General features: G+C 38.1%; 1 protein-coding gene across 1 annotated transcript; it reads left to right on the top strand.

The window, feature by feature from the left end:
* Positions 1–1749: 1749 nt before the first annotated feature.
* On the top strand, positions 1750–4233 carry LOC126594403 (cationic peroxidase 1-like). Its single transcript, XM_050260711.1, has 4 exons — positions 1750–2065; positions 3077–3268; positions 3460–3625; positions 3728–4233. Exons 1-4 carry the CDS (start codon positions 1838–1840, stop codon positions 4111–4113), a joined length of 972 nt encoding a protein of 323 aa, XP_050116668.1. The 5' UTR covers positions 1750–1837; the 3' UTR covers positions 4114–4233.
* The last annotated feature ends 7483 nt before the right edge of the window (positions 4234–11716 follow it).

Raw genomic sequence — 11716 nt, forward strand, 5'->3', positions numbered from 1 at the left:
ATTGAGAATTTTCGAACAAAAAATGCAAAGGATGGATTGGGATTTTGGAGAACAAAATTTATGAAGTTATAAGAATTTAGTAATAAGTTAAAGAGACAGAGAAATTTACAAACCTTAATATTGTAGTGGGTTGGAAACTTGGAGGACAAAATATATGAAATTTCAAGAAGAAGAGGAGGAAAAGCTCAAAGCTAAATATTCTTCAGTTGGTAATGTAAAGAATATTTTTTGATAAAAGTAAACTAGACTTTAAGTTTTAATTTTAAGAGATATTGATTTATTTATAAAAGAAGATGTTAAATTTAGTTTTAGGATGAGTGTTGTTGGGATTGAAAAGAAAAGAAACCTCTTATTTTAACTATTGGTGAATATAATTTAAGAGTTTTGTATAAACTAAAAGAAATATAATACTAAGTTTACCCAAAAAAACGTATAATACTAATTATTTGGAAGGGCTAAAAGAGTGAGGGTAGGCCTAAGCCTATGTTGGCCTCATAGTGCTTACGCCTCTGATAGTTTAATGAGGTAAATATTTAGTTGTTAAGGAGGAGGGGAATCAATGCGTGTCAAACCCCGCACAAGAGTGTAGTGGTGGATCCAGGATTCAAATCTTTGGGGGTCCAAGTATTAAAAGGTTTAAGTTTTTTAGACAGAAAATGAGCACGAAGCTCGCAAAATATTTTCAGTTTATTTACTGAGGCAGTTCATCGAACACTGGGTGAACTTGTTCTTGTGAATCATACCATGACGCACACATTTCAATAGTTGACTTTACATGCAAAAACAATATAATGAGTGATATTGAGAAAATTTGTTAGTCTTGTCGAAGCAACATGTTGAAAGATGCCTGACATGTATTTTGTCAAACACTTGGTAGGTATAAAAGGACTCGTACAAAATATTCGGAGAATTCTCAAAAGATCTTTACATATATTTCCTGACTCTAGGTGGTCCTGGGACCACCTTGGTCCCCTTGTGCATCCATTGATCTACCTTTGTAAGAGTGTGTATGCATAATTGCTCTCTGCCACCGCAGTAAAGAATCATCAGCATTAAATCAGAACTATGAAGAGAAATTGAATGAAATGAAGCTAGAACAAGTTATATTTAATTAGAGGAGCTACGATCTTCTCTTTTTCCAACATAAAAAAAATAAAAAATAAAAAGAGAGAAAAAAAAAGAAAGTGGATTTTACCGTGAAAATGACCCAGAAATTATAATCAGTTGTAGGAGCTACGATCTTCTTCTTTTCCAACATAAAAAGGAGAAAATAAAGTGGATTATACCGTGAAAATGACCCGCACATATTGCATTGTCAAGTCCATGAAAACCAATATCATCATTGCCCATTGGCTATATGAAACGTGGACTAGACCAATAACTAACATTAGTCTTAATCTTACTAATCCAATTTAATATCTTATTAAGTTGAGACAAATCCAAAGGTTCTAATAATTAATCAGTCGTAGATGAAACTGCCTTTACCTCACCTATCCTTCCTTTTCTTTTTTCTTAATTACTTTTTCACATAATTTTTTTTTTAAATAATGCTAAAGATATCAAAATTTTAAATTAAATTTTGTAAACTAAATAATATGATTGTTGATAATTGAATTATTATTTAAGTTAAGTGTTGATTAACGTTATTTTATTTATTTATTTTTGAGTTGACTCGAAGTCTAGAAGCATTATCAAAACGCAATAGTCCAGTTATACCACGGGCTATAAATATATAGGGCATGATGCTGCATTAAACCAAGAAACTAGTCGCAAGCTTCTTCTTCTCTCTTTGTTTCAGAGTTATATTGGTTATCAGAAACCCAGTTAGGCATCAGTCATGGGTTCATATCATACTGGTTCATGCACTCCCACAAACACTAAAATCTCATTGTCATTATTTTTCCTTCTTGTTGGAGCTTCTGCTCAGTTGTCCTCTACTTTCTATGGAAAATCGTGTCCTAATGCACTGTCCACCATTAAATCGGCGGTGAACTCGGCAGTGTCGAAGGAAGCTCGCATGGGAGCTTCCTTGCTCCGTCTTCATTTCCATGATTGTTTTGTTAACGCAAGTGATCATTTCTACATACTATCGTCCCTTTAAATTTCCGCCTAATGATTTTCACTCATATATATGTCTTACCTTTAACCTGCATGCATGCATGCTCGTGTGTATATATAGATTGTTGTTGGCACACCCTAAAAAATTTATTTTGTAGATTCATTCTACACTCCTTCCAAGTGTGTTTTTTTTGCATATTTGTGCATGGTTAGAGTGTGTGAGGCTTTTTTGGAGTCCTATTAACAACAACATATATATAATTGTTCACATGTAATATGTAATGGATAGTTTAGTATATGCTTAGGTTATGTTGTGACAAAAAAAATTTAGCTCATATGCCATTTTTTTCTATATATGAAACATATTGGTAAAAGCATTTTCGTTATTCCATATATATTTTTAATACAAATTTGATGGAGTTTGTTTTAGAGGTTTTTCCTACCAAAAAAGAAGTTAATAAATTCTTCAAATATAATTCCGTGAATTCTTTTTTTACCTAGTTGAAGAGGAAAAAACAGAAGAAGATAGTTATAAACGAATTCTCAATCACTCCATTTCCTTTTATTTATTTGAGCTATGACATTTGTTTCAAAAGGACAATTGGACAGTTTTTTCTGAGTCTTGTAGAAGAGGAAAAAAGATGTCGGAAAAGAGTTGTATAATGAAATTTTCTCATTTTTTTTATCTGCTGTCTTTATCACCTACAATTTTAAAGTGCAAGATAAAGAGAAATACAACCTTTTTTAACACTCGGATCGACAGCCAAAATCTTGGACTTTTTGATTTGTTGTTCGCAAGTTATTTTCTTTTCTATTCCAGTTTTAATTTTTAACCATACAATAATCTGATTTGACTTCTTATTTTCTCATTCTTCACGGACCACGCGTTCAACTGAGCTTTCTGCCGTAGTGCCAAAAAATAGTTAATATGCATATACAGATTAGGACAAAAAAAGAGTCATGTTTCTCCCAGAAAAAGTTGACAAGTTTGGATAACAAATGTGAATTGTGCATGCAGGGATGTGATGCTTCGGTTCTGCTGGATGACACGGCCAATTTCACAGGAGAGAAAACAGCAGGTCCAAATGCTAATTCTTTGAGGGGATTTGATGTAATCAATACAATTAAATCTCAATTGGAAAGTCTCTGCCCCAAAGTGGTCTCTTGTGCTGACATCTTAACCGTTGCTGCTCGGGACTCTATTGTTGCAGTAAGTCAAAGACCCTTCTAATAATCAACTATTATTGAGGCTCTGAAAAGAATTATCATGCATTTCTTCAAGTGCAATTTTCCTTTAAATTATTATAAGGAAAGGTTGTATGATGATTTGTTTCCAATGCTAATAATGATTTCCCTATATAGTTAGTGATCGTTAAATCTCAATTTGTGTTGTTTAAACAGTTGGGTGGACCTACCTATACAGTGCCATTGGGCAGAAGAGACTCCACCACAGCAAGCCTAAGTGCTGCCAATTCCAACATACCCGCTCCCACATTGAATCTTTCTGGCCTAATTACTGCTTTCTCAAACAAAGGCTTCTCTGCCAAGGAGCTAGTTGCCCTCTCAGGTTTGCTTAAAGTTGTATCATCTCTACTTATTATTTCGCGTTAAGAATCAAGTCCAATCTCTAATTACTTTGTTTATTTTTTTGTTGTTGTTTAATAATTAGGATCTCATACAATTGGACAAGTTAGGTGCACATCATTCCGGGCACGTCTTTACAACGAAACAAACATAAATGATTCATTCGCAACATCATTGAAATCAAGTTGTCCAACTAGGGGAGGCGATAACAATCTCTCCCCACTTGATGTCACAAGTCCAACATCTTTTGACAGTGCTTATTTCAGGAATTTGGTGAGCCAAAAGGGCCTGTTGCACTCTGACCAACAGCTCTTTAGTGGTGGGTCTACAGACTCTCAGGTGAAAGCTTACGTGAGCAATCCTGCAACCTTCAGAGCAGACTTTGCCAATGCTATCAAAAAGATGGGAAACCTTAGCCCTCTCACGGGCACCAAGGGTCAGATTAGGACCGATTGTAGAAAAGTCAACTAAGTTCTAGAACCAAGGGGCTGGCTTGTTTATTTCCAATTGTCTATTTTGGATTGGTTGCGTTTTTATGATGTGGGGTTTTCTTAGAAGAATTAATTCCATTAATAAAAGCATTTTTCTTGATGGCTTGTTTTTGTTATAGCGTGTAACATCAGGAAGGGTTGAGATGCTGTAATGCTTGTTTTTGTTATAGTAAGTATGCAACATCAAATATGATTGTGTAATTTAAAAGTAGAGAGTACGTGGGAATGAGATTTTATTTTATTTTATACTATACGTAACTGTATAATTTGGGGACCAACATATTCTTCTTAAACTATTGTGAATAAATGCAAAAGGCTAAAGAAATAACACACATAATTCCTCGAAAATCCCCTTTGCTTTCTCTCTCTCTCTCTTAATTTTAGCTTACAACACATTGTTGGAGTTGCACCCTAAAATTCAATTTTATATTATTGGATATTATATAACAATTCCATATTAAATTATTAATAAAAGGGCAAGTTTTTTTTTTTTTTCCATGAGTTTGGATTATGGTGATAATGTACTAGGAATGAGTCCATATGATTTAAGTAATAGAAGCAATGTCCTAAACATGGTTAGGACAAGTATACTTGTGTTCCATAGTCATTTAGTCCTCAAATAAAGTTCCTAGTTTGACAAGTCAACTGGACATTGACCATCCAAAAAGACCGGTATATATCACATAATGTTAGCATGATCTCAAACCTTAGAGGCTTAAACAAGTTCACTGAATACTAACTGCCCAAGAAGCCTAACATATGGATGCTTATTACATGTCAAACGTTACAAAGCTTTTGGTTGTAGTATGCAAATAGTTCTTAGACCCGACGCATCATAAATATCTTATATTTATAGATTATGAACTTCGCTTTCGCACCAAAGCCTCACTGCTTTGTAGGGCCCGATAGTGTGATATTCGAGTTCACATATATGAGTATGGAGATACATGAATGCACAACAAGGAATCTATCGCCTTCCGATAATTGTTCAATAGAATGAGATATGCTTCAAAGTCACTTGAAGATCCATCTCAAAAATCTCTACCCAGAATATTTGTTGATCAAGCTATCATGGCGATCAAAGTTATCTACATGTGATTTGACATTATCCCATATCACATAAATTTTGAGTGGGATATGGATGATTGAAGAACCAAACTGCATTGTAACTACAATCAAGGTTCAAGGAAGTATCATGCTTAGTTCGCGTATACTTCTATTAATCTAGGTAGCCATAAAATGATGTTAGGTGTCACTCATGGTTTGTGGAATTAATTAATTTCACTGACAGCTTTAGTTAGAACTAAGGGCTCACACACTTACGATAAGTTCTAGTAATGTTATTAGATGATGATAAGTTCTAGTAATGTTATTAGACTATGATAAGTTCAGGATCTCCTGCACCATGTTCGGCTGCCTTGACTATATTTGTGAGAATATAGGTGTGCCAAATCAATATCAAGCTATATGGACATAGGCACTTGAAAAATATAAGTGTCTTGATGGTATATGTTGTTCAGCCGTCAAAATGCCGAACAATGATATGCACCTGGGAATAACCAATTATAGAACACTTCGCTCAGCTGTGAAGCTTAACGAAATGACCTTGTTTGGCGAAAGAATCAAAGACCCGTTGCCGGATGAGACTTAGAAAGATAATCAACCGAGCTTGAAGTAATGTTGATCTAGTGCTATTAATAAAAACTTAAGAGTCACCAGTTGTCAACACAATGTTGTCACTCCAAACTAAAGGTGTGATGAGGAAGTTAGGAGAGTTAGTGATTTCTTAGAGTATGAAAAAATTCGGGTAGAGCGAGGTTTTGTGCAAGATGATTGTATGTTGAGTTGAAGGTACTCTCTAAGTTGTAATACATGTCCAATTTGTGGAGCCAAAAATATGGAGGCGACACATGGATTCTTGGGTTAAAAAGATAAAATTACCCTTGAGGCACAATGGAACTCCTGCGCGCAAGCAGATGACAATCACGACTCAATCAAGGTCAAAAGTGATCAAAATAGGTATTTATTCAAAACCCATTTCATCCATCCTCATCAAATGGTCTCCACAAGGTAACCTTCAATTATTCATTCAAACTAGGATTAATTACCTAAATTAATTGATTAATTTCCTAATTGATTGCAAGATATTATTTTGACATAATATCTTGCAATTGCACCCAAAAACCACCAAATGTGGCCGGTTCCCATCTCTCCAAAGGGGTTCGGCCACACCCCTATAAATACCACCTCATTTCTTCCAAAACCTAATTTCAACTCTCTTGCAAAATTTCCAAATTCTCTAAACACTTTTCCCTCAAATTCTAACTTTGGCATCAGAGGTTCTTCAGCCAAAGCCCTCTCATTCATCGTGGGTGCGTGAGGCTCTTGGCCTTGACCTAAGGTGTTAATTGTTTTGCAGGTGCATTTTTGTCCAAGAAAAAGAAGGCGGAAATTTGCATCCACAAATTGGTGCTTTCATTAAAAGTCTTGATTTAAACGCTTGAAATTCAAGGTTCTCCACTTTTTTGTTCATTCGTAGATTTTTCGTACGTTTTCATTCATAGAATTTTTTTATAGAAATTCTTTAAATAAACGTAAAAGAAAAGTACAATGACAAGAATCTAGGAAACCACGACGAACGGAACTTCCTATATTCAAGGATTTGGGCCACGACGATCCATGAGGCTCAACATGGCGACAAATGGGGTGGCACCACCCCGGAGCACCACCGTGGCAACCACCACAGCAGTAGCTGCCATCGCCAACCTTGGCAAAGCCCAAACTCACGGTGCCAAGACAACAACCCAAAACTTGCAAGCCTAAGTCGTGGCTTTCCAACCCAAAATTGGCAGGCCTACAACTCACGGTGAGCAGCGAGCCCAGGCATCAAGGGCTGCCTAGACCGCTGCCCCAATAATGCAAGCCCAATGCATGGCCCAAGGCACGCCAACCCATGTTGCGCTGAAGGCAGCCGCGCCCCGCACCACTTCAAACCACACGAGCCCAGGCCCAAGAAAAGCAGGCTTACGCCACAAGGGAGTCTAGCTCGTCTCAGTGTAAAAATGCCCAAGTAGTAGTTACAGTTGCCAAGGAAGCAGCCCAGACCTTACGGGCCCAAGTCCAACGCGAGCACAGTCCGCCCCAAGGCCAAGCCACGCCATTCCTGCCCACACGGGCCCAATCTCAAAGAGAGTTGGCCTAAGCCGCGTCGAGAAGAGATCAATGTCCACGCACGCTACACGCGACCTTATCCGCTCCGGCCACCCAACCAGCTTCCGCGGTCTAATATAAGATCCAGCCCTTCCTCATGGCCTCCTAAGTAACCCAAATCGATCCAAGATCGATTCAACCATCCCGGCTTCATATTTCTGGGCCAACAGTTGAACCGATGGCATTTTCACCCATTTCTCTAAGAATTTGACATTTCCTAACTCAAATATCGCGCCCAGAGTCTACCACACTTCCATTACTCAAAGAGACACATTCATTCGAAACTCTTCCAACCCAAATGAAGAACAACACTGGTCCTGACAAGTCATAAAGTTGACAAATGCCATCACACAACAAATAACCTTGGTGAATCAACTATTGGAGCGCACCGAGATGCAAACTACCCCGGACGAAGTGTCCCGAAGTAGGACAAGGGCAGACGAAAAACCTCTCCAGCAACGTCCTGGCAAACAGCCACTCGACCATCCACGTACTGAGCATTCCGGCTGTGTACACTCCCGACTGGGCTCCCAAGATAGCGTATACTCTCGTCTTAACACGCGGAAGAGCGTGCATTCTCGATCAGGCCCATGGACAAGCATACACTCACGATTGGGGTCACACTCTGATAATCAACATGAGCAACCTTCCAGACGAAGTGTTTATTCATGGCTAGGCCCGTAAAGAGCATCATCCACTTCACATCGGAGTAGACAGCACAACGAACGAAGAGAAGTAGTCACTCATTCTGACTCAAGTTCAACCGGCAACCTGTAAAGAACTCACTCGCCTGTTAAAAATGTACCATATGCACCGCAACAGCGATATAGATGAGTCGAACACATGAAATAGCAGCCTAGACTAGCAGGTCACAACTGGGGGTAGCCGAGAGCTCCACTACCCCCAATAAAGGCAAATTTAGAAAGAAGTAGATAGACTTTTGATCGAGCGATTGCATGATTTCTAACGCGATAAGGTCACCGACGAGGCACTACAACAAGACATGACCAACATAAGCAGGTCACTCTTCACGGACGAAATTAAGCAGGCAAAGCCTCCACCCGAGTTTAGCATGCCACATTTCACATCCTTCAAATGAGATAGAGACCCGGAGAGACACTTAAAACATTACCGAAGCGCAATGATCCTCTATTGAAACAACGACGATCTCATGTGCAAGATATTCGCTACCACTCTACAAGGTAAGGCACAAAATTGGTTCTACACCCTGCCGCCATAATCTATCCAGAGTTTCAACGAGCTTTCTTTGGTTTTCATCAAAGAATATTCATCATATCGCTTGATCAAGAAGAAGTCTGATCACTTGTTTAACGTCAAGAATAACCCAAATGAGTCGTTTCGTGACTCTGTGAAAAGGTTCAAAGCAAAGAAACCAAAGATAGTTGGATGCAATAACTCGATAACTAAAGCAGTCTTCCAAAAAGAACTTCCAGCAGACCACCCGTTGCTCGAAAAATTAATCATAAAAAAAGATCTAATTCTGGTAGACTCTTTGGGACGAGGCTCGCCGATCCAGATGCAAGAACTTGAAAGAGAACCTAACATCACTTCCCTATTATCCAAACCGGAAGCAGCGAAGGACTTATTCGCATATTTGACAGTATCTGAAGCAACAATAAGCTCTACCATCATACGAAAATGGCTACGAGCACAACTACTTGTATTCCACAATTCAAAAACTTTCCTCGATGCTACCAGAAATTCAAAAGCTAATTTTGGCGATAATTGTTGCAACCCGAAAGTTTAAGTTATACCTTCAGACACACGTAGTCATCCTCATGACGCACTATTTCCCCTAATCTAGATATATGACGATAAAGGCGTAGACATTGGTGGATGCCAAGCTTTTTTACAAACTCAACAACTCAGCCCAACAGGCGTGCCAAGGGCAGATGAACACTAGAATGACACACTTGGAAGCAAGTTTTGTCTTCGTCGCCCCAAAATATTCTACATATGAGCAACATGTACTGGTAGTTGAACGCTACTTCCTACTATGGTGTCACGCGGCTTCAGCCGAGCCTTGCTCTATAATTCAACTCTAGAATGGCCCAATACTGGTAGTTGAACATCTCCTGCTGCATGTAACATGGCCCCAGCTTCACGGCTCCCTACTACGCATTCACGACGAAACAAAACGACCCAACGACGGCTTCACGGCTCCCTATTGTGCCTTTCCGCCTAGCCTAGGGGACGTAATAGAGTGGCCCAATGACGCCTCGAAGGTATCCAAGTACGCCCTAGCTGCGCATACTCCACCCAATGGAAACTTCTGACATTTTCATGTCGACGACACATCCAACTACAAAGGTTCAGGAGTATGTGTGGTCCTTGTCACCCCAGACGGTTCGATGCCCGAGCAGCCAATCACTCTAGGCTTCAAAACATCCAACAACGAAGCAGAGTACGAGGCTATAAATACATATGATATGATGCTGCATTAAACCAAGAAACTAGTCGCAGGTTTCTTCTTCTCTATTTGCTTCTTAGTTATATTGGTTATCAATGATAAGCGCAAATTATTCAATCTATTTTACCTCGAGAATGACATTTTCCTGTGATATGTTTGATTTAAATGAAAGGAATTGCATGTTCTTTATGTGTTGATGGCCAAATTAAGGAGATGAAAAAGATCTTATTATTTTCCTTTTTTTGTGTTAGTCACACATGTTGACTGGCATATTGTCCATGTTGTGATATGTTTTTATCATAATAATGTTATGTAGTATGACCAATTAAGAGAGAAGTAGAGCATTTGTCTCACATAGGATTCTTCCTTATGCTTTTCATCAGCACGTGACTAGCACAAGTAAGGGATGGCCTACTTTTCATTCAAACCGACAGAAGAGAGGCAAGTCCATCTTTAATCCAATTTTTCTGGAGCTCCAGCCGCCGACACTCTAGCAGCAGAGGAAGAGATTTCAATCGAGGAAAGATCAAAGAAAAATGGAGAATCAATCTCTTAATTCCATCTTCAAGTCAGGGGTCTTCACCAAGAGTATAAATACGAGAATTTGGAAGCTGAGTTGGTTCAGTTGGTGTGGGGATTTAATCACTTTCAGAATTAGAGGACGTCCATTTGGGAAAAATACGATTATCGTTTCAAAACAACCAAGGAAACGAAGAAGGCAATATGAAGGCTATACCTGCAACGATTAAACCCAAGACCCACAAGGTAATAAATCGGTGATTAAGTCTCTGTCGGTTACGGAGAAGGAAAGAAGGATGAAGAAGAGGGAAGACAAAGAAACAAAAAGGAACGGCTGGGAGTTTTGTTTTGGTATTAAGGTATCAGCAATGGGGCTAAACATTAATGAGGATTAAAAACGGGAGTACACGGAGAAGCAATCATATCATTCAAGGAGAAAAAGGAGCGGCTGCTTGGTATTAATTTGGCAATATTAAGCAGATCATAAAGGAGAGCAAAAAAAAAACTAGGCAGTAGGAGAGCACAAAGGAGAAGAAGGCAGCGGCAAAGCATGAGATTTTCAGGCTTTTCTAAACTTATTTTTCTTTTAATTTTATGAATTCAATAATATTTCTGATTATGTTCAGGAACTAATTTCTTTTCGCTAGGGCTACGATGTAGCCTAACTATGAATTCTTAATTTCTCAGTTTAATTATTTATGAATTTTCATTCAAGTTGAGTATCATTTTGCTGTGCTTATGAGCTTGATTTTAATCTTGGTGATTGGCCACCACTTTGGTTTGAGTTGAGTGTATTTGATGCGAAGTAACATAGATGCCATGTTGTTAATTCGGTTTTAGTGTCTTGCAAATGGTACCATGAATTCCTTGATGTAGATGCCATACACTAGGTTTCATGCGGTCTCTAAAGTAGTTCTCAAATCGTTAATGAACTTGTGTGTGTTTAGTAATCTAGATGCCATAGATTGTTAGCACATATGAGTATACATAGTAATCTAGATGTCATGGATGCTATATGAATTAGAGGAATTAGACCGTCAATTTGAATGATTACTCATTAATAATTAATTGTAGGAATTGAGTTGGATTGGTTATGGTGAATCGGATGCTCTAGTGTCTTTCGCAATTGATTTATAATTTGATTTCTTTGTTGTTCTTGTCATTTATTTAAGCTCATTTGATTTTTGTTTACATTTACTATTTCAAAGTTCTTTCTCAAATCATCAATTTTTCCATTTCAATTCAAGTGCAATACAAATTAAGTTAGATAGATAAAATTATTTCAATCTTAGTTGGAACGATCTTGTGCTTACCTACTATACTACTTAACGATTCGTACACTTGCGAGCATTAAAATTTGGACTTAATTGGGTTGATTTCGGATAATCTAATTTTGGCAACAATCAGAAACCTAGCATTAGTC

This window comes from Malus sylvestris, chromosome 12 (assembly GCF_916048215.2).
Source record: "Malus sylvestris chromosome 12, drMalSylv7.2, whole genome shotgun sequence".
Classification (NCBI taxonomy): Eukaryota; Viridiplantae; Streptophyta; class Magnoliopsida; order Rosales; family Rosaceae; genus Malus; species Malus sylvestris.

Bases quoted from the DNA above. Each gene is read 5' to 3' on its own strand.
- LOC126594403 (XM_050260711.1), top strand. From the start codon at position 1,838: ATGGGTTCATATCATACTGGTTCATGCACTCCCACAAACACTAAAATC. The intron at 2,066-3,076 runs GCAAGTGATCAT...TTGTGCATGCAG, and splicing joins TCCATGATTGTTTTGTTAAC to GGATGTGATGCTTCGGTTCT. The intron at 3,626-3,727 runs GTTTGCTTAAAG...TTTAATAATTAG, and splicing joins GGAGCTAGTTGCCCTCTCAG to GATCTCATACAATTGGACAA.